General features: G+C 44.8%; 1 protein-coding gene across 1 annotated transcript in view; it reads left to right on the top strand.

Moving 5' to 3' along the window:
- Positions 1–6,358: 6,358 nt before the first annotated feature.
- Positions 6,359–23,556, top strand: part of LOC109578184 (zinc finger protein with KRAB and SCAN domains 7) — a 31,287-nt gene continuing 14,089 nt past the window's right edge. The window contains exons 1-7 of the mRNA XM_070779254.1: positions 6,359–6,516; positions 13,689–14,211; positions 14,461–14,614; positions 16,585–16,676; positions 16,944–17,070; positions 19,037–19,925; positions 20,934–20,982. Coding sequence (XP_070635355.1) covers positions 13,786–14,211; positions 14,461–14,614; positions 16,585–16,676; positions 16,944–17,070; positions 19,037–19,925; positions 20,934–20,982 — 1,737 coding nt within the window. The 5' untranslated portion in view covers positions 6,359–6,516; positions 13,689–13,785. The remainder of the gene's footprint in view (positions 6,517–13,688; positions 14,212–14,460; positions 14,615–16,584; positions 16,677–16,943; positions 17,071–19,036; positions 19,926–20,933; positions 20,983–23,556) is intronic.

Raw genomic sequence — 23,556 nt, 5'->3', positions numbered from 1 at the left:
CTCTTCAGTTCTTCTTCGCTTTCTGCCATAAGGGTGGTATCATCTGCATATCTGAGATTATTGATATTTCTCCCGGCAATCTTGATTCCAGCTTGTGCTTCATCCAGCCCAGCATTTCATATGACATACTTGGCATACAAATTAAATAAGCAGGGTGACAATATACAGCCTTGACGTACTCCTTTCCCGATTTGGAACCAGTCTGTTGTTCCATGTCCAATTCTAACTGTTGCTTCTTGACCTGCACACAGATTTCTCAGGAGGCGAGTCAGATGGTCTGGTATTCTCATCTCTTGAAGAGGTTTCCACAGTTTGTTGTAATCCACACAAAGGCTTTGGCATAGTCAATAAATACAAAGTCAAGTGGGCCTTAGGAAGCATCACTACGAACAAAGCTAGTGGAGGTGATGGAATTCCAGTCAAGCTATTTCAAATCCTAAAAGATGATGCTGTGAAAGTGCTGCACTCAATATGCCAGCAAATTTGGAAAACTCAGCAGTGGCCACAGGACTGGAAAAGGTCAGTTTTCATTCCAATCTCAAAGAAAGGCAATGCCAAAGGATGTTCAAACTACTGCACAATTGCACTCATCTCACATGCTAGCAAAGTAATGCTCAAAATTCTCCAAGCCAGGCTTCAATAGTACGTGAACCGTGAATTTCCAGATGTTCAAACTGGATTTAGAGAAGGCTGAGGAACCAGAGATCAAATTGCTGACATCCGTTGAATCATTGAAAAAGCAAGAGAGTATCAGAAAAACATCTGTTTCTGTTTTATTGACTGTGCCAAAGCCTTTGCCTGTGTGGATCACACACTCTTGTACCACCAGCGAAATGGTGGTGAGGGAACATGGTATGGGACCGCTGAAGTTTCCTCCAAGTTCATTTGCCCCTGCTTCCTCTCTGCCTTATCTCCCTGCATTAAAACTGTGGGTTTCTACCTGAAGCCCTGACCTGAGTTCCAAGAATGGTCCCAGCTCCTTCTTCCTGTTCTTTATCTTCCCTTTTTAACCCCAAACACCAAACGCACCCAATAGGCATCACTCCCAGCTGCCTCCCCTTTCTCTCTCCACCTCTGTCCCTTCAGTCCAGCTGCCCTGCTCCATCCAAATTGCTTTGACCTGTGAAGTCGATTGGAACTTCTCAGCTCTGCTCCCACCCCTGTTAGCCCAGGCCCAGCACCTGACTCTGCACCTGACCAGCCTCACCTCCTGGTCTTTCCCCTCCCTGTCAAATCCTGTCTCCCCTTCTCCTCACCAATCCATCCTTCAGTGACTACTTTTCTGCCAACTGATGTGCAACTCTGTCTTTACAGCTTGCCAAGTACAGTTGCCTTTGTGCATGTACAAACATTCTTACCAAGTCTCATTTAGAAGTTAGTTTTTCCTCCCTGCTGCATCTCTCCTCATCTCCTGCCTAAACTACTACTGGTTTGGGGTGGTGTTGGGGGCGGGGGGCAGATGTGGGAGTTTTGCTTGTAGGTTTTGAGTTTTTTTGTTCGTTTGTCTTTGCCTTCAGTACGCCTGAGTTCTGCCTGCCTTTAAAAAAAAAAATTGGCCACACTGTGTGGCATGCAGTATCTTAGTTCCCCAATCAGGGACCGAACCCTGGTCCCCTGCAGTGGAAGTGTGGAGTCTTAACCACTGGATTGCCAGGGAAGTCCCCTGCCATTGTTCCTTTAACCAACCTACATTAAGATCTTTCCCTACCTTCCTGACAAGTTGCTCTTTATAAACTTTCAAGTATTCTTCCTAACATGAAGACCTCACTTCCTTTCCTCCAAAAATTCTAATTAACCCTCTCCAATCTCTTCTTTCTCAACATTCAGAGCCTGTCAACAATCGTTAGAATACGACTCCTGGAAGGACTTCCCTGGTGGTCCAGTGGTTAAGGATCCACCTGCCAATGCAGGGAACATGGGTTCAGTCTCTGGCTGGGGAAGATCCCACATGCCTCAGAGCAACTAAGCCCATGCACCCCAACTGCTGAGCCTGTGCTCTAGAGCCTGAGAGCCACAACCAGTGAGCACCACGCCATAACATAATGAAGCCCGCACCTAGAGCTGGTGCATCGCAGCAAAGAGTAGCCCCTGCTTGCTACAACTAGAGAAGGCCCATATTGTAGCCATGATGACCCAGCACAGCCCCAAATAAGTAACTAAAGAAAGAAATAAAAATAAATATTAAAAAAAGTGACTCCTGGAACCAGCAGCTCTAAGAATCAGGTGGCCATGAATGACCGTTCTCCCCATGACCAGTCACCCCGTGCCACCTGGGTGTGTTTACACATCCACACTTTGTCTCCTTACCCTGCAAGCTCCTTGTGGCAGTTAAGAGATCCTTTTCCTTTGTAAACTACACAGATGTTTAGAGGAAGCTCTGGATTCGTTTGGCTGCTTTCCAGTTTCTAGCCCAACTCAGACATGTCCTGTATCCTGTGTCCTATTACCTGTAGGTTTGGAGTTACATCAAAGGCAATTTGCAGGGGGTGGGGGAGGAGGCACTGTGTAAAAATTGAGAAACTTCAACTGAATATCCCATTTCTCTTTTCTCCTTGGAAGAATTAGCCTCTCTGGAAATTCTGAGTCCACACCCGGCTTGGCAGCAATAGCCTGAAGGGTGAATGCTTCCCTTGGCCAGAATGTGTGCTCAACAGATGGGCAACTCCCCACAGTCTCACTTCGAGCTCAGGTAACAGTTACATTTACCCCAGCCATTGGCTAGCCTGGCCCCTGTGGGTACTTGGGGGTAGGGTGGCTGGACATGCATAAAGAGAAATCGGTGTTCAATAGAATAAAAGTGTGGGACTTAGAGACAACAAGAAGAGAAGCTGCATGCATCACAGCTGACTGTGGAGCAGGCTTAGACAACCCCTTTTTCTTTTTTTTCCTAAGTAATTTTTTATTTGAGTATAGTTGTTAGTTTCTGCTGTATAGCAAAATGAATCAGTTATACATATACATACATCCATTCTTTTTTAGGTTCTATTCCGTAGGTCATAACAGAGTATTGAGTAGAGTTCCCTGTGCCTGACAGAGACAATCCTTTTTTCTACTACCAGAGAGTTACCTTGGAAAGAGGCACCCCACAGAACCCTTAATTCTGTCCTGGGAAACCCGCAATCAGGCAGAGAAGTGTATTTATGCAGCTCTGAATATACGCATCACTTCACTTTGTATTTTGGTGACTCGTACGTTGGTCTAATGTCCCCACCAGATTGTAAACTTCTAGACTACCAGTGCAATGTCACTATCATATCCTCCAAAACAAGCATAATCCCTGATACATAATATATCATGATCAATGGCTGTGAATAAATAAGTTCTGCCGTAATGCTGATGTAACTCAATAAATTAAGCAAGGTCAATGGAAGGACACTGGTCACCCTACGGGTGTAAGTAACTTTGCTACAGCACAAAGATAAGAATTAAGCCTCTTTGGGGAGGAAATGCGGTTATACATTTATTTTTTATTGAAGTATATAGTTGATATACAATATAAGTTACAGATCTATAGTGATTCACAGTTTTTAAAGGTTCTACTCCATTTATAGTTATGAAATATTGGCTATATTCCCTGGGTTGTGCAATATAACCTTGTAGCTTATTTTATACATAATCGTTTGTACCTTTTATTCCCCACCACTGTATTCCCTCTTTCCTTCTCTCTCCCCACTGTAACGATTAGTTTGTTCTCTGTATCTGTGAGTTTTTTTCTTTCATGTTACCTTCACCAGTTTGTTGTATTTTTTAGATTCCACATATAAATGTTGTATTTTTTAAATTCCACATACAAATATCATACAGTATTTGTATTTCTCTGTCCCATTTATTTTACCTAGCATAATACTCTCCAAGTCCATTCATGTGGTTGCAGATGGCAAAATTCCATTCTTTTTTATGGCTGAGTAGTTTCCCATTTTGTATATCTACAAACACACACACACCACATCTTCTTAGCCCATTCACCTGTTAATGGACACTTAGATTGCTTCCATATCTTGGCAATTATAAATGATGTTTTTTATATATATGTATGTATGCATATATATAAATATTAATTCACTTGTCAGAATCTGTCCTAATTAAACAATCCAAAAGACATTTGCACAAAAATCTTCATTTAACTATTTCTTAACCTAGCAAAACTTTCAAAGTATTCAGCATGTCTAGAAATATAGGAATTACTAAATAATTAATGATACACTGCTTGATGGAATACTATATAGCTATTAAAATGATGCTTATCCATTCCGTGTACCAAAATTTTAAATGTCAGTGATATCATAATTAAGCTTTTTCAAGTAGTACACATAATTTCACATCAACCACATCCGGCTTTGCTAGGTGACAAGGAACCAAGTAAGACTCTTTTATTGGCAAGGAATTTATTGTAAGGACACACAGGGTAATAGGGAGACAGGGAACAATAACATCTGCAGGAAAGTTAAGCAATGCCCAGAATAGGGGCCTGAAGGTTATCCAGACGGTCACCTCCTCATGCCTTGGGTTCTCAGCAGTGGGTGGCTGGGCTCCCCTCTGTGCACCTTGCCATGTGGTGCATCGGCTCTGAAGCCGCTGCTAACCCATGACACTCACAGCTTCGTGGCTTCTGTCACCTAATGCCTTCTGCTGATTGATTTCTGCTTGGCCCGGGTTTTCTGTTTGTCTCACATTTGAACTCCCCAAGAAAGGAGATCTAGATACTTTAGTTCCCTACTGTTCCATTCTTCAGAGCTCTCAGAACAGACCACCTCTGTAATTCCAGTGGCCAGCATATAAGCTGTGCTTCCAAAAAGTGCCTAAACCTGATCCCATCAATTCAGTCCAAAAAGTGGTCACACAGTATGAATTTGGCAGGTACTTCAAACATATCAGCCACCTATCCAATACAATCTATAGTTTTGAACCATGTTTAAAATAATAAATAAAAGCATATACATATGAAAGGGCTTCCCAAGTGGTGTTAGTGGTAAGGAACTCATCTGCTAATGCAGGAGATGTAAGAGACACTGGTTCCATTCCTGGGTTGGGAAGATCCCCTGAAGAGGGGCATGGCAACCCACTCCAGTATTCTTGCCTGGAGAATCTCATGGACAGAAGAGCCTGGTGGGCTACAGTCCATAGGGTCAAAAAGAGTTGGATATGACTGGAGCGACTTAGCACATACACCCACACAGACATATGAAAACAGATAGGAAAGAGATAAATCCATCATAGTTGGGTTAGGGTGGAAGGATTATAGGTGATTACTTTTCTCCATTTTGCACTTTTCATTTAACGATACTGTAATTGACTTTTGGTTTTCAAATATTTTTTCAAAGTACTCTTCAAACTCTAGGAGTCATGCAGCCAAGCTACTGAGTTCAGTCTCTCCCCAGAACTTACCTTGGAATATAGAGCAAAGTCACAATCATTATAGTCTGTGGGTGCTTTTGCTCAGCAGGTAGAGTATTACTTCCGCTTTATCTTGCCAGGTGAAGGCCATAATTGTTGTAGGTTGTGAAAGCACATTGAAGGCAAAAATGCCTGTTATTATTCTGAAAACTTCTTTTAAATTGCTATAATAGCATATGTCACATGAGCAGAACATAGAACCTTACGACTAGCTTGGGCATAGAAAGACGTCCTTTATCCACAAGCCAAGTATTTGAAAATACAACCCACTCAATTGGCAGACACCTTCAGGGCTGGAGAGGAACTACCACCATAGTTTTCTGAAACTGAGCCACCCAAGGCTTTACTTTGATCTCCTCTGTGTACATCATGGAGAAGGCAATGGCACCCCACTCCAGTACTCTTGCCTGGAAAATCCCATGGACAGAGGAGCCTGGAAGGTTGCAGTCCATGGGGTCGCTAAGGGTCGGACACGACTGAGCGACTTCACTTTCACTTTTCACTTTCATGCATTGGAGAAGGAACCCACTCCAGTGTTCTTGCCTGGAGAATCCCAGGGACAGGGGAGCCTGGTGGGCTGCCGTCTATAGGGTCGCACAGAGTCGGACACGACTGAAGCGACTTAGCAGCAGCAGCAGCAGCAGCAGTGTACATCGTTCTTCCAGCTCCTCTGCCACAAACATACAGTTACTAAGTATTATTGCTTGATAAAAACTCTAATTACTACAAGGACTGCCCGAGGTGAAAAAGGAGAAATCGAATTATCAGATGGACTGGTGTGAGTTGGACAGCCTGTTTATCCTTTCGTCCCCAGCCCTAACTTGGGGGCGCACAGGCTGCGGGAGGGGACCCCCAACGCGGGAGACTGCACCTGTGCAGGGCAGTGGACACGTCCAGCATTGGGGAAACCGAGATGTCGAATCCTCCCACCCTCCTAGAGAGGACCCGGAAGCGCGGCGCAGTCCCGGAAGGCGAGGTGCTGACACACTTCCGGCCTTTGTGACTCATTGTGTCTGTGTCGAGGCGTCAGGAGGGCCCGGACCTGAGCGCGGCGCCCTTCGGCCGGCCTGAGCCCCAGAGTCAACTCCCTTTGCTCGCCCCCAGCCGCTCCCGGGGCTCACGGTGAGATTTGGGGCCGGCCCCTGAGGGAGCGGGCGGGGCTGCAGGGGTGTGTGCGTGGAGGTGGGCTCTGCAGCTGCGAACCTGGGGTCCTCTCCTGGCGGCCGGGGCGCCGCGAGCAGCGAGTCCGTACCCCTGTCCCCACCTCAGGCCGGGCTGTAGGCAGCGCCGTCCCCCGGGGCAGCCGACCCCGCCCCATCGGGGACCCGGGCAGGGAGGGGGCCTCTGTCCTTGGCAGGGGGTCCTGGGAGACCCGGGGGAACGGCTGTCTGCGGGTCCCTTCCGGGCCCTCAACTGCAATGTCGTCGTCTTCGCTTGACGTTTTTGCAAACCCGGTCACGAGCGAACCGACCCCTGTTGGATTTTTTTTCTTCTCTGCCCTAGTCGCCATTTGCTTTAATTCTCGTGAGGTATTTTTTTAATTTTCGGGGTCCTTGAAGGACCTCCAGGTGAAAAATGCGGAAGGCTGAGAAACGGACACGTTTCAAGATGCCGAATACGTGTTTCCAGATCACCTGCTTCTCCCCACCCCGTTCCCCGAGCGGTGATTAAAGAGCGTCTGAAGCCTAGTCTGAGTGGATGAAGAAGTGATCTGGTCTAATAGAGATGATACGTACGTCCCACTCTCAGCTTTAGGGGATATTTCGAAGGCTTTGAAAACGAGCTGTCCGGAAGATTAGGTGCGTTTTTTATTTCTGGGTAGTATTACTCTGCCTGACTTGGAAGGGTGAAGAGTGAAAGAATTTGTGGAAATTGCACGGGACCATTAGGAGACTGATTAACTGAGTGACCTTGGATAAGACAGGACACTTCTGCCAACTCTCGGTTCTGTCATCCATCAGATTAGGTTTTCTCCAAAGGCCTCTCCAACTTTGAGATTATTTGCTTTAGTCAGTGTAATTGAAAAATTCAGCTACAGTTCAGCCTGACACTGCCCCCTGCCCTCCCCTTCCTACAGTGCCTCCAGTACACAATAAGATACTTTGACTATAGAGAGTGGCTGTTACATGGCCTGGGACCAAAGAAAGCATTTATTGTACAGGCCATTGCTAGGCGGATTGGAGGTGGTCAATAAATACTTGTTGAATTGAATTGTGGAGGATTCATTGTAACCAGTCAACAAAGCCCTGTTACTGTATTTGCCAGCCACATGTGGAGAAATAGTTTTATTATTTAGGGAATCATGATGATAATTTGCCCCAAAATGTTTCTCCATGTTTGTATTGTCTCTGAATTAATATGCACAATTCTTGTTCATTATTTCAGGCTGTTTTCACCAATCTTAAAATACAAACAGGGAGGCTCACTAATTAATAACCTTAGGCTTTTGCTGATTCTCTGCTTGATCTAAGCATTTAAATTTTTGCTAACTTTATCTAAATACAGATGAGTGTTATGTTAAATCTTTCCTTTTTATTCTGAGTATCAGTATTCTTTTGGAATTCTCAGGATACCTAGTTATCTTTTAAAGGTAGCTTTTTCATGTTTTAAAACATTTCAGAGTGCTTCTCAAAAATGGGGAGGGTGCACTTTGTTTAAAATGTCAAGACTATACCCTGGAAAAGATACTGGCCTGTTTAGAAAATAGCCTCTGAAATAAACTGAGCTTGTAACTCCAAGCCTTTCTTGTAAGAAAATCTTTTGTATTTACCTTTGGTGAAAACCAGTTACTGGGGATAATCTTATCTATATCGGATAGTGTGTCAGAATGGTTTGCAACTCAAAGGGACCCCAGAGGTAGTTTTCTGCTCCTCTGATCCTACCCTGCCCGCCGTTTGACAGGTAAAGATACTGGGTGTCAGAGAGGTTAAATAACTCACCCACGGTCATGTAACTTACTCCTCATAGGAGACTAGAATTCAGTTGTTACAACTTGTGTTGCTTTCACTATAACAGAGTTTGTCCCATTGCTTAAGCGAGTTTGGTGTGATGGTTGGAACCTGAACTGAGTCCCACAGAACTCATTTCAAATCCTGACTTAACCATTTAATTGCTCTGTGACCTTGGGTGTTACTTAACATCTATCAACCTTAGCTTCATTGTTATACATTGTGACCATAATTATACCTACCTCCTAAGAGTGTTGTGTGAAATGCCTGGTACATAGACCAGTTAACATTGGTTCTTACTATTATGCCTGCTAGAGGCTTCTTGAATTGAACAGATGAGGGGTAAGTGGCATTTCAGCTTAGCTCTAAAGGATAAGGAGGATTTGAAAAGGCAGGGAAGACTGGGAGGGAAATCCCAGGCATTATGATGTGAGAAAGGGAAGACAGTCAAAATATAAGACATTTAGGAAATACTGAGTAGAGTAATTTTGCTGGATGGAAAAGGTTCATGCAGGGAAGGGGAAGAAACTGATGGGAAATGAAGCTTGATGGGGAAGCTGGGACCAGGTGCTGGGGGCTGTTGGATTGGACGGCTCTATTGAGTTGTAGGAAGAAGAATCTGAGAGCAAGGTTGGAGATGAATTTTGAAGGGGAGGCAGAAAATGAAGGTAGGGCACCAAAGAGAAGAAGCCATTCTTCACAGAACTAGATAGAAAAATAAGTGTGAACAAAGAACTGCATCTCCCTGGTGCTTGGAGATGAATGTACTTACGTAAGGGGAGAGGAATCAGAGATGAAATTCTCAGTCTGAGTGAATGAGATGTTCGTGGACCAGCTGATCCCTAGTTGACACTGAAGGCAGTAAGATGACAAGGGGAGCTGAAATAGTTTAAGTTGTTCTTACTTCTTCTCTTCAATTTAACAGAATTAAGGTCTGCCCAGTTCTTTAGAAGAAGAGTCAACAAGAGTCCTTGTCCTCGAGGGGCTTAACGTTTGGTTGGGAAGTGGTGATAGAAACTCAGGTAATGGTAAGACAAGGAGAGCAGACATGCCTGACAGAGAAAGTCTCGAGAGCATTCAGATGAGGAAGATATCTTTAATTTGGAATGTCAGGAAACAGTGTACATCTTGAAGGTGAGTGAAAATTTGACCAGTTGAGGTTGATAAAGGTGGGAGATTTGTCCTAGCAAAGAAGTAAAGATGCCAAGTCATACCCCAAGTTAATGGGTATTATGTTAACGGGAACGTTAATGGGTCGAATAGGCTGAAATAGAGGGAATCACTACTACTAAAAGTAATGGAAGTGGAAGAGTCCAGTGGATTCACTGAGAGTAACTGGGGAAGGAGGGAATGACCAGCAGCAGACTTTGGCAATACTAAGTTGACCTTGGTATGTTGTTCATGTTGGAACAGGGAGAAATGGAAGCAAGACAGACTGGGTGGGGCTGAGGCACTGGTGTCGGCAGGAGATGTGGAGCCTGGATATTGGGATGGTGGAAGATGGCTCTGGGAGGCATCACTGGAAAAGATACTCTTTTTTCCACTTTTCCGAATGAAATGAAGGAGACCCAGCCTTACAGGAGTTATTTAGCCTCCCAGCTGAGAGAAAGCCAGCCAAAAGAGTGGTGTCTTGGACTCCCTGCCTGCTGCCTCTTTCTGTTCAGGTCCTCGCTCTTCCAGTGCTCCAGCTCCGTGGGGCCATTTCCTGGAAGCTGCCTTGTCAGCTGTCAGGTACCCCTTGGGGCTGCCCCAGCACGTGGAAACCTCCTTAGAACCGTTGGAACGTCTGCTCTGTACTGTAATGATTTGTGTAAAAACGGGAATCGAAGGTCTCGTCTTTTTATTCCCCTCAGTCTAGGCTGACACCACGTGTATTTGTGTTTAGTCACTGAGTCACGTCTGACTCTTGGGACCTTGTGGACTGTAGCCCTCCAGGCTCCTCTGTCCATAGGATTTCCCAGGCAAGAATTTTGGAGTGGGTTGCCATTTCCTTTTCCGAGGGATCTTCCTGACCCAGGGATCAAACCCGAATCTCCTGCATTGGCAGGTGATTCTTTACCACAGTGCCGCCTGGGAAGCCCTTGCGTATGATAAATCTTCAGAAATGCTTAGGGAATTGAATACTTGTAACCAAGGACTTTCTAAAGTTGCTCTGAAATTGAAAAACAAAATATATTTCCCCAGCAAGGGGGTGGAGTGCAAAACAAGTCTGAAGGAATGGATCAGTTCAGTTCAGTCGCTCAGTTGTGTCCGACTTTTGTGACCCCACGGACTGCAGCATGCCAGGCTTCCCTGTCCATCACCAACTCCTGAAGCTTGCTCAGACTCGTGTCCATTGAGTTGGTGATGCCATCCAACCATCTCATCCTCTGTCGTCCCCTTCTCCTCCCACCTTCAATCATTCCCAGCATCAGGGTCTTTTCAAATGTGTCAGTTATTCACATCAGGTGGCCAGAGTATTGGAGTTTCAGCTTCAGCATCAGTCCTTCCAATATTCAGGACTGATTTCCTTCAGATGGACTGGTTGGATCTCCTTGCAGTCCAGGGGACTCTTTAAGAATCTTCTCCAACACCACAGTTCAAAAGCATCAATTCTTCAGCATTCAGCTTTCTTTATGGTCCAACTCTCACATCCATACATGACTACTGGAAAAATCATAGCTTTAACTAGACAGATCTTTGTCGGTAATGTCTCTGTTTTTTAATATGCTGTCTAAGTTGGTGATGGCTTTCCTTCCAAGGAGCAAGTGTCTTTTAATTTCATGGCTGCAGTCACCATCTGCAGTGATTTTGGAGCCCAAGAAAATAAAGTCTCTCACTATTTCCATTGTTTCCAAGTGATGGGACCAGATGTCATGATCTTCGTTTTCTGAATGTTGAGTTTTAAACCAGCTTTTTCACTCTCTTTCACTTTCATCAAGAGGCTCTTTAGTTCTTCTTTACTTTCTGCCATAAGGGTGATGTCATCTGCATATCTGAAGTTGTTGATATTTCTCCTGGCAATCTTGATTCCAGCTTGTGCTTCATCCAGCCCGGCATTTCTCATGATGTACTCTTCATAGAAGTTAAGTAAGTAGGGTGACAATATACAGCCTTGATGTACTCCTTTCCCACTTTGGAACCAGTTCAGTTCTAACTGTTGCTTCTTGACCTGCATACAGATTTCTCAGAAGGCAGGTAAAGTGGTCTGGTATTCCCATCTCTTTAAAAGGTTTCCACAGTTTGTTGTCATCCACACAGTCAAAGGCTTTAGCACAGTCAGTGAAGCAGAAGTAGATGTTCTTCTGGAATTCCCTTGCTTTTTAGAAGACGGTTTACAATAGGCCTTTTACCAGTTTAAAGTATTGGAGAAATGACTTAATTCCCACATTCTTTTTATATTTATGCAGAGAGCCTTTTTTAATGTAATGTTCTTTATTGTAATCATAAGCTGCTATTTTAATAATGATTTCTGTTTTTTATTAGGGACCAAAGAAAGAAAAATGAATCTTGTTATAAACCTCAGATTAAAATCATAATCTTTGTTTAGAACAGTCTTCTCCAAACTTTTCCAGTCACACGATCCTGTCAGTAAAAACTGTTTACAAAAGCTACGTACATACATCATTATACCAGGGTTTTGTGTAATTTTAAAAAAATACAGTAGTGCTTTTCGAAAATAATCTTGTGCTTTAAATGTACGTGATCTATTTTCCACCAAAATTACTAATAATTTTTTAGTGAAAGTCATGTAATTAAAAATGTTTTGTTAGTTTAAAACTATTGGCTTATCTCATTTTGATACAGCCAGATGCTGTGTCTAAAACTTATTGCTTATTTTGATGGCTGTAAGAGGTGAAAACGATGCCTCAACAAAGGTTTGTCAATTCAGATGAAAGAAATACATTTTTGCATCTGCTTAGTAACTCGTGATTGCTCCTGTCCACCAACCCTCTTCAGTTTTTGTTCTTGAAATTCAGCTTCTACATCTCCCTTTTTCCATGCCCTTATATCACCTGTTCTTATGTTTTATAATTTTAACAAACAGGCTCAAGACCCACTAAAAATCCTCATTTGGAAGTTCTTAAAAAAAATTAGGGAATATTTCCAAGTTTGTAAAATGTGTAGACAATAAGGAGTTTCAAGGATGCTGAGTATCAGTTTTAGTGGTTAAAATTATGTAACAACCCACTAATAATTCCTTCCTCATACTTTTTTTTTTTTTTACTTTTTCACTTGTCGGTTGACTTCTTGTTAGATTTAGATCCACACTGGTTTTCACCTTTTAACCTGGCGGAGTTAGAGATTGCTCTGGATAGAAGCTTCAGCCGCCATTTTCTTGTTTGTGTGTGTTTGCCTTCTTAGTGTCTCCCCTTCTAGTAGTTTCTCTGCAAGAATCTCTAAAGCTGCTTGCTCTTTTCTAAAATGTAGTTGATACATAGCATAAAGGTTAGTTTCAAGATACATAATGATTCAATGTTTCTGTGTATTGCCAAGTGATCCCAATAAGTCCGGATAACATCTATCACCATAGTTACATTTTTTTCATTTGAAGAAAAATTTTAAGAACTTCTTTCAGCAGCTTTTGAATATGCAGCACAGCATTAACTGGAGTCGCCACGCTGTGACTCCACCCCAGGACTTATTTTACAACAGGAAGTGTGTGTCGTTTGACCTATTTTGCCCCTGCACCGCCCCCAGCCTGTCTCTTGTGAACATGTTCAGCGTTTAGACCAAGTGAGCTAGTTAGTATCCATTTGTACATTAGATGTGGTCTATTTTCTCTCACTTCTAAAATATAAATAGACCTTCTGATATTTTCCTTATTCAGAGTGGCTCATTTTGTACTGACCTAGGCACCCATAAAAAACATAGAAATATCTGAATGGTGGGTTACACATCCGGGCCTTCAGATCTGGCGTGAGTGTTGGCTCCACTAGGTAGGTTGCTCCTGAGTACACAGCCGAAGTCACCCACGCCACAGTCGCATCATCTGTAAGAGGGTGCTCCAGGTTGTCCTGGGAGCTCGTACATGTGCCGCTGCAAGCCACCGCCTGGCACCCCTCTCTCAGCTCTCACCAGGCTGTGTGTGTAAACACATGATGTCATAACCTGCCTTCCCCTGGAAGGAGAGTGCTTGGACTCCAGCAGACACCCTGAGGGTAGAATTCGCCATTTGGGAGTTTGCTTGCAAAACCTTAATATCTATAAAGTGACAGTGAAAACAGTTGGTACCAGGGACTTTTTTTTCCTTTACTATTCAGAGGCGTTTTTAATGCTTGGATGTGTAGCCTTGTATGAAGTATTAACCTCAAAGTATCACTTTCCATAAAGGTACCAGTAATTTTTTTTTTTTTAACTCTTCAGAAATAGTACAGAAACAGATACCAGACATCTCACAGGACAGAAAGGAGAGCCCAAGAGCACAAACCCTGTTCGGATCGAGTCAGGTCCCTGAGCCTGAATGATGACTGCTGAGTCGAGGGAAGCCACAGGTCTGTCCCCGCAGGCTGCCCAGGAGAAGGACGGTATCGTGATAGTGAAGGTGGAAGAGGAGGATGAGGAGGAGCACATGTGGGGGCAGGACGCCAGCCTGCAGGAGTCTCCCCCGCCCGACCCAGAGGTCTTCCGCCAGCGCTTCAGGCACTTCTGTTACCAGAACACTTTCGGGCCTCGAGAGGCCCTGAGTCGACTGAAGGAACTTTGCCACCAGTGGCTGCGGCCCGAGATCCACACCAAGGAGCAGATCCTGGAGCTGCTGGTGCTCGAGCAGTTCCTCTCCATTCTGCCCCGGGAGCTCCAGGCCTGGCTGCAGGAGTACCGTCCTGACAGCGGGGAGGAGGCCGTGACCTTGCTGGAGGATCTGGAGCTGGATTTGTCAGGACAGCAGGTGAGGCGAGGTGACGCATGTGATGTGTGAGCAGCACGTGGACTTTGAGACTGGAGCAGAGAGAGAGTTACTGATTTAAAGCTTGGATTTATAGTCTTTGTGGTACTTAGATCCTGCTCCGCTTGGCTGTTAAAAAAGTATTCTGGCCCTGGCCCTCGCCCAGCCCCTGGCGTACTTACTGTCTTTTTGTTTGTCTAAATTCCTGTTTAAAAAGTAATTTACCCACAAGCCCAACCTGTTTGTCCTCAGGTCCCAGGTCAAGTTCATGGGCCTGAGATGCTCGCAAGGGGGATGGTGCCTCTGGATCCAGTGCAGGAGTCGTCGAGCTTTGACCTTCCTCATGAGCCCACCCAGTCCCATTTCAAGCATTCATCTCGGAAACCCCGTCTGTTACAACCTCGAGGTAAGAGGCCAGGGTTCACGTGGGTTGTGAGGCGGGGACACGCCAGTCAGATGCGTCTGTGGTGCTGATGCCTGTAGTGGAGAAGCGTGTTTGTTTCTGTTGTCATTGCTACTACGTATCAGAGGAAACATAACCTGCAGACCAGTTTCATGAGTTAGTGTTACTGAGGAGGTAAGTGGAATGTGCATAATAAACTTGAGTGGACATTATATTATTTGTTGAATTGTTAGCATTCTGGGTGTCTAGCAGACTTTTTATTAACAGGAAAGTGCTCAGAAGAGATGATATATATCCAGCACTCTGGTATGTCATACATTATCTTGAAAAGGATCGTTTTAAAATTGATTTTATTTGGGACTTCCCTGATGGCCCAGGGGTTAAGACTCTGCTTCCTCGGCACTGTTCAGTGCGTGCTGAGGGAAACTGGATCCTCCATGCCACACAGCGCAGCCGAAAAAGAAATAAACTCATTTTCTTTAAAATGTATAAATACTGTATAACATCACTCTTTTTCTAGGTTATTTTCAGAAATTCCAAAGAATGGGAAAAGGATGGAAAAAATGTTTTGGTTGAGGAACATGAGGCAAAAAAAATGATTTCAGAGTCATATGAATAAAAATTAGTTTTTTTCTCTTGAGGGAAATCTTAACGTATTTTATCCACTTTTAAAACCAAAGTAGGTACATAGACTATCAGTAAATAATAATAACATGCTAAAAGAATGATTGTTCACGAGCTGATAAACACACAGTCCTCACCCAGTGTGTCTGTTGTGGTGACGTGCAGGGCGGGCGTGTAAAGCTGAAGGGGGCATCCTTGTCGCTGCGTTCTGGAGGGCAGCCAGCAGTCAAGCTGGAGAAGCCCCGCCAACCAGCCAGATGCTGCGATGGTAGTCCACCACGGCCCACCCCTCCCGTTGCTTCCTCCTAGGGTGAAATCAGGAATGGAAAAGGATGTTCATGGTTTTAAATGCCAGATGAGGGCTTCAGATGATCAGTAACAGCCTTAGAAATCCTGGAATAGGTACTTGTTACGTAGTAGATACGCACTTATTTTTAGTTTCCTCTTTGTGCTGATTATCTTCGACCGGTGTTTCCTCACTGTTGTAAGGTTGGAGTGCTAGGTACTTGATCTTTTTGGACACTTTGCTCTAGCTTTTAGTAATTCTGTTTCAGAATGATTTTTCTAATATCTTTGCAATACAGTAACATCATCTGTTTACCAGTAACATTTCCAAATCTAACATTACTTGGCAAGGGAAGGTTTTGATTTTGCAGTCTCCTAAGAATTTTCCAGTTTTATACATGGCAGTTAGTGTGATCCTATATTGAATATGTCTTTTATTAGAAGAGTATCATCAACCCATGCCTTTATACGCTTGGAAATATCTCATCAGCATTCAGACCCTGTGAACGTTTGATCCAAAAACTGGTCACGTGAGGGAGAAAGTAGAGGGGCAACAATTGGCAGAAACTTGAAACTAAGAAGAGCCCCTTCCTTCTCTGTTTCAAGACATTACTGCCAAAGATTTTTAAAACTTAATTTTTCACAACTGGATGGGAATCTGAAGTCCTAGTACACGTTCCTTGGACTGGAGAAGGTTAAATTATGAGCCAGACCTGACTCGAGCTGAGTGTTGCCTGCTTCTGTGGCTGGGAACAGGAGCCTGGTTCTGGTTCTGGCTCTGGCTCTGGCTCTGGCCTCTCAGCAGGGGACGTTAGGCAAGTTGCTTACCCTTTTAGGGCCTCTGTTTCACCTTCTGTGACTCCTTGTTCCTCCTGCTCAAGAACAGAAGTCTTGGGAAGACACAGCTTATGCTGGCTTTCTTACAGTCCCTGTAATTATCAGTTCTGTAGTTCCTCGTTGAACATCAGGCACTCTGGTACAGGAAAGAGGGTGCCCTGGGCCCTTATTCGAGAGGGACCCAGAGCAGAGCTGGCTTCACTCACAGCTCCTTTCTCCTCCTTCAGCTCTCCCTGCCACCCACGTTCCTGCCCCTCATCCTGAGGGGGCTCCCAGAGACCAGGCGATGGCATCTGCATTGTTCTCGGCAGATTCCCAGGTGAGCTGTGGGCCCCTCTGCCCTCCTGAGTCCCTGCCATCTGCCTCTTGCTGGGGCTCTTCTGGCGGTCTTCTCCCAAGGCGCTGGCTGTTGAAGCCCGGGCCCACAGAATAGCCCCCACTCCCCGAGAGTCCACTGGAGCCTAGCGTGGCTGCCTTTTCTTCCCAGCATCCTTTAGGTTTGCAGTCACCCTGACTGCAGGTTCGGGCAGTGGGACTGTCCCTGGGCTTTGGGGGAACTGAGTGTGGGGATCTCGTGTTATTTCAGGCAATGGTGAAGATCGAGGACATGGCCGTGTCCCTCATCCTGGAGGAATGGGGATGTCAGAACCTGGCTCGGAGGAATCTCAATAGGGACACCAGGCAGGAGAATTATGGGAACGTGATTTCCCAGGGTAAGATGGGTGCAGGATTACTTGTGATAAGAGTGTATTGCTTCTTTTTCCAGTAGCTGTGGGATCTCTGATGTGTTAGACTATCGAGCCCCTTTGTTCAGACCAGATGGAGAAGGAGAACACTGTTTATTTCATCCCAAAGCCTGGCACTGGGCCTTCCTGACTCCACGTGGATTTCTTAGGTCTAGGTAGTTTTACCTCTAGGGAGTCTTTTGAAAGCAGAAGTAACTCTTGCGTTCTGATTCCCTACCTTTTCAACTACTCGGTCACCAGTGAGGATTCTGCTTCATTCCCTGCGGTTACAATTGAGGTGCTTTTGTTGGAGTTGGGGAGTGTCTGTATTTTTTAGTGTAGAGGGCCAGGTGAACGAACACTGACTATCAGTCTCATCCTAACCTGGGACCTGTTCCTGAACCCACCAGGCATCCTTCCACGGGTTTTCGGTCTTGCGTCCTACGAGCGCTGCTCCGCCAAAACCCTGTATGTGTAATTCCATGACCTTATGCCTGTCCCTCCCTCAGGGTCAGGTTTCCTAGGTTCCAAACCTAATGGTGATCTTCTGTGAAGAGCTCTGGCTCCTGAGTGTGTAGTAAGAACAAAGAAGTTCTCAGAGGCATCAACCGGATATGACAAGGTGACGCAGCTGACAATCTCATTTGTCTCTGTTAGGTCTCAACCCCTGGGAGACTTCACTGTAGGAAACTGTCAAATCAGTCCTGTCACAGGGAAGGCCCACTTCCTGAGACTTCTGCCTGGGGAGAGCAAGGGGAATGTGAATGAAGGGAGGATGTTACTACAGAAACTTCAAGTTTTGTTTTGAACCATAGGGTTAGCTGGGGTTCATTTTTTAATACTTGCTCTTTGGACAAGGTGAAAATTAAGCCAAAATACTGATCTGTGTTTGTGAGCTGTGTAGTACCCACCTGTTGCTAACTTAAAACATAGGGAACCATCCAGATCATCAAGGACCTAGGATTGGAATTCAAAAGAATAGACCAGTTTGATTTTCCTTATGATTGGGTCAGTATTTACGGCAGTTTCATCACTAAAGTCAGGGGCTAGATACTCAGCTCCTTCAGTGGTTGTGTTGAGGTAGTGCACACCCACTTGGAAAGGTTTCTTAATGCCAAATAAGTGAAGAATAGATTTGGATTAGTTTGGTTTTTTCTCCTAGACAAACGTAAACATATAAAATAGTGTTTTTGTACTGAACAGTTTTTAGTCTCTGCTTAAAAACAGGGGGGCACACAGACTATAGCAGTCCGCAATAAAAATATATTCCAGGTTTTGCAGGTTGCTAAAATCAGAGATCAGCTCTGCATTTGTAAAATCTTGTTTTCTTATATTACATCCTTTGTGAGCCATCTCCAGACATGTTTTCACTTTCTTTGTTCTTAGTGATTCTCAATCATCTGTCAGTGAAAGTTTCAGTTACATTTACTGATGCCCCAATCAGCTTCTCTCCCTCAGCCCTGTTACTTGAGCACATCACCTCTCTTCTCCCTGGTGGAGAGAAACCATGTCATGTGTCCCAAGATCCGCGTCACCTGCCAGACTCATTCTAATTTCATAAATACCAAGTTAAAACTGAAACTTTTTTTTTAATGTGTATTGATTCTTTCAAATTAATTATTGGGTGACCAATTAAAGAACGATGTGTTGTGACCTCTCATGTTCCTTAATGCCTCACCCCTTCCCTTCCTTTCTTGCCTGGTCTGTTCCTTCTGCTTGTTCCCAGCTTCTGCACACTTCCTGCGTTGTCCTTCCTACTCTTTGCCTGCCCTCGCATTTCCCAGTTCTCCCTGTTGTCCCTATGTTTTTTTCCACTGTTCTACTATTTTGTCTACAATTTGTACTGTGAAGTCATTTTGCAGGTATGTAGAGGTTTCCTGGAAAAGTGTCACTTGAGTAACCCATGTATTCAAAAGAAAAAGGTGCTATTTGTATTTTCTATTTATTGTGTCAGGTTGTGAAAACAGGAATGAGAATGAGGAGTCCACCTCAAAGGCTGAAAGTGCAGAAGACTCGGCATCACGTGGGGAGACTGCAGGAAAATTCCAGAAAGATGTCGGAGAAAAGCGTGAACAGCAGGGCAGAGTGGTAGAAAGGCAGCAGAGAAACCCTGAGGAGAAAGCTGGAAAAGAAAAGAGAGACTCAGGGCCAGCTACAGTCAAGGAGAAAAAACCCAGCACAGGAGAGCGAGGCCCGAGGGAGAAGGGGAAGGGTCTGGGGAGAAGCTTCAGCCTGAGCTCCAACTTCACCACTACCGAGGAGGTTCCCACGGGAACCAAGGCCCACAGATGTGACGAATGTGGAAAATGCTTCACACGGAGTTCAAGCCTTATTCGCCATAAAATAATCCACACTGGAGAGAAGCCCTATGAATGTAGTGAGTGTGGGAAAGCCTTCAGTCTTAACTCAAACCTCGTCCTGCATCAGCGCATCCACACAGGAGAGAAGCCTCATGAATGTAACGAGTGTGGCAAAGCCTTTAGTCACAGTTCAAATCTCATTCTGCATCAGCGAATCCACTCTGGGGAGAAACCCTATGAATGTAACGAGTGTGGGAAGGCCTTCAGCCAGAGCTCAGACCTCACTAAGCATCAGAGAATCCACACAGGAGAAAAACCCTACGAATGTAGTGAGTGCGGAAAAGCTTTCAACCGAAATTCATACCTTATTTTGCACCGGAGAATTCACACCCGAGAAAAGCCCTATAAGTGCACGAAGTGTGGCAAGGCCTTCACCCGGAGCTCAACCCTTACCCTGCATCACAGAATCCACACCAGAGAGCGAGCCTCAGAGTACAGCCCGGCCTCCCTCGACACGTTTGGAGCATTCCTGAAAACCTGTGTGTAAAGTGTTTGTCAAGCCATTTCCCCCTTTCGTTTCTAGAATGATTTCAGAGATTTGTGCCCATGGAGGGGAAATAAAAAGCCTAAACAGGTTATAAAGAAAATCACACTCAAGGATCCTTACAGCTACATCAGCAGCGTTCTGCCTCTGTCTAGTCTGTGGGCCGGTAGTTCTTCCAGAGCTCCTGTAGGGAGATGCTCAACTTGGGATGTAATCCACACGCTACTTCCACACGGGGCAGAAGCACACACACAGGAAAACGTCAAGGCTTTCAGTAATGAGGGTACCTCCAAGGCACCCTTGGACTCTCCACAACCACACCATATAGTTAGAAGACTGAGGTCGTGTCTGTGAAAATAACAACGATTTTCAAAACCTGCTTGCCACAGGCAAACCCTGCTTGGCCAACATCTTGCTGAACCTTATTTCTCAAAAAAGAGGGACAGTTCAAACAGACTACATGGAGACCTGCTGCTCAAGCTAATTACATAGATATGGTAAGTTCTGTCCAGGTACTGGTAGCCTACCAAAGCTGTAGAAATCTAGGACTGCGCTCGTCCACATCAAACCAAAGATTCCCATCTCTTCCTGAAAGGGAGAGTCCACGCGCACCAGGCAGCATTCCAAAGGCAGCTGGTTCTGTCCTCCTCACTGAGAGAGAGCCTGCTGAAACGGCGACTGTGATCAAAACTCTTCTCTCCCTTTGTGAGGTCCCTGAATCCCTGAAGCGCTGCCGCACTCCTCAGTGCATCTCTCCATGAGTTAGCACTTGATTGCATACTGTCCGCACTCCTCAGTGCATCTCTCCATGAGTTAGCACTTGATTGCATACTGTCTGTAATCCTTCGTTGTTCCACGTGTGAAAGTTTTCATCACTCCCCAGAAGAGACGCTTCTCCTGGCGGGTGTATATTTATATTTATATCCTGGACAGCCCCGGACATAGTGCTGAACATGTAAGAAGTGTTCCTTAGGCCTGACTTCTAGCACGACTTTTACATTCACCAGAGAGCCCGTGAGTCAGGAGTACCTGAAACACGGTAGCCTGGGCCAGCTTGTGAGACCTTCAGAGCCAAGGGCATTGCTAGAGCTCCAGAGTCTCATGCCTGTTTTTGTCTTGAAGATAAACATGTCAGTCCACCACCAGCATAGACTCTTATCTGGACCCAGATCAGAGAGAGAATACCAGGGAATATCAGAAGTGACTTTGTTGTCATCATCTTAAAAAAGACACTTAGGCTGTTGCTGGATGTCTGTTTATGGCAAAGATGTTCACCAGAACCTATCAGTCAACTGCTGGACGCCGTGATGATTGGAGCACTTTCTGAATCGTGTGGAACGTTAAACAATAAAGTTCAGAAGATGTGATTTCTGTTGCTTTTCAGAAAAAGGAACATTTTTTCCCCACCCCTTCCAGAAACTTTGAAAAAACATTTTACACCATTATCTGGCAGTTACTAAACATGTCTGTTGCTCCGAGAAGCTCACCAGCCTACTGAAACGTAGGTGGTTGTGTCGCAGTCATTCTGCACAGGGTCTTTTTTGCTTCTCGTCACTGAAGGCTGCGGTGAGGCTGTGAAACTTGGATCTTTCCCACCATCTGTGCAGGAGGTTGCACTCCCTTCTTTTAGAAGCTCATGACAGATCATTTTTGGATACACACACACACCAAGCCCCAAGCAGCGTGGGCTACACAGGAAGTCATCAGGGCTTCAGGTAGGGGTGACTGCTCATGCAGGAACTTAGAAACTGACTAAGAACACACCTGAAGACTAGCCTCATGATAGGAGACTCCCCACCCCCCTGCCACATAGAGTTTGAGATTTTCCGTCAAGAACTAAAACTGTCATTCGTCACTTGTTCGTCAGCCAACAACGCAGCCTTATGAGACAGTGTCAGCTTCATGGGGAGCCATGGGGGTGGGGGCAGCTGTAGCCTCAACTCCAGGCCAGATAGCACTAATCCTCTGGCCTCTGTAACTTGGACCTGCCCCCAGCTTCCGTGCAGCTCCTGAGCAGTCGCATCAGTGTGTTGCCTGGGGCAATTTCACCGAGGTCAGCTGGTGACCAGAGTAGTCTATCCAACTGGGTTAAGAAAAGGAGCGATACTCCAGAAGGGCAAACCTGACTAACTTTTGATAGAAAAGGGAAGGTAGAAGAAACTGCTTTGAGGAATTTTCTTCAGAGTAAGACAAGGATGGTCAAGTAGAAAACTTGGTGCATTTGAGCAAAGACTTCTGCTGCCAGGGAACTACGGAAAGCAGTGAGGTGCTTACCTCCAGACACTGATCAAAGTACCACCTGTTCCGAAGAGGGAAAGAACGTTGGTTGGGTCCACCTTGGCCTTTTTGCACCACAACTCCATGCCAACATAATTCTGCCATCATTTCTTTTTATGGAAATTATAACCTGTTCCCCCATATGTAATTCCCATTTTCCTGGGATATCGTACTGACTGGGACGGCTATGGGGGTTGCTCCAGGTCTTCAGCACATGGACTCCTTGAAATAGCTGTTTGAAGACATCTTTTCTGAAGAAAACAGGCTACTGCTGTTTATTAAAACTATTGGCATTGAATTCATTTATCAGCTGCTCAGCACAAAGTATAATTGGGTCATGGTCCAGAAGGCTCACAACATCTAAATTAGTGCTTGGAATCATCATTCGAAAGTCCTCAACTGGCTGAAGTCTGTTAACAGTTCAAGGACTCTAGTTAACTGTTGGCATGCTAGCTGACCCAGTGGAAATATTTGAGAGGTTTTTAAAAATATTCCTTAACCTTGCCAGGAAGAGAAGTAAAATTCTTCAGGTTACTGGGCATTTGTTTCTGCTTCATCCTGGCAGACAAGGCTTAAAGCCTAAGACTGCAGATGTATGAGGCATCTTGATATGTAGGGCACTTAGTATTTTATTAAAGACATAAAAGTGAAACTGCTAACGATGTTCAGACAGGTTGACCCTTTTGATGGGTAAGAATTCGCATCTTACCTGGCATCAGAAAATTCATTCCAGGAAGGAACCTCTTCAATGTGATAAATATGGCAAAGCCTTTAATCACATTTCAGCTCTTAGCATCAAAAAGCTCACTGTAAATAAACATTGTTAATACTATCTGTGAGGAAAACTTTCCACGTATAGCGCTCATTGCTTTGGACAGAAAAGGAATTCCTTCAGTGTGTTCCAGTCATGTAACGAATTTCAGAAACACTGTGGAGAAAGCTCAATCTTAACTGCAGAGGATCCACAGAAGAAAAAAAATGTGGGGAAATGCTAAAGAAATAGCAAAATGTACAATTTCTGACAAAACTTGTTGCTCTTGGGAACTTCTGTATATTTTGTATGATCATGTCAGTGTCTGTGTTTTGCACCCCAGCCCCTGTCACTCTGTATACTCCCTGTACCAGATAATGTATTTTTATTTTAATCTATTTGACAGAACACATCAATCACTCCAAAAGAGCAGTGTTTTGGAGTGAGTAGTGAAATTGACACAGACAAAAAGTCAATTCACAGAACTGAGGAGAGGGAACAGTGAGGGGAAAAAAAAAAACTTCATAGTTTGGTGCTTATCAAGTCAAGAACTTAGGAATGAGTAGATTCGTTAGGAGGGACAGGTGAGTAGGGAACTAAAA

Source organism: Bos indicus, chromosome 25, assembly GCF_029378745.1.
Source record: "Bos indicus isolate NIAB-ARS_2022 breed Sahiwal x Tharparkar chromosome 25, NIAB-ARS_B.indTharparkar_mat_pri_1.0, whole genome shotgun sequence".
Classification (NCBI taxonomy): domain Eukaryota; kingdom Metazoa; phylum Chordata; class Mammalia; order Artiodactyla; family Bovidae; genus Bos; species Bos indicus.
The sequence above is the reverse complement of the archived record's forward strand: the minus strand, read 5'-3'. Positions and strand labels throughout refer to the sequence as shown.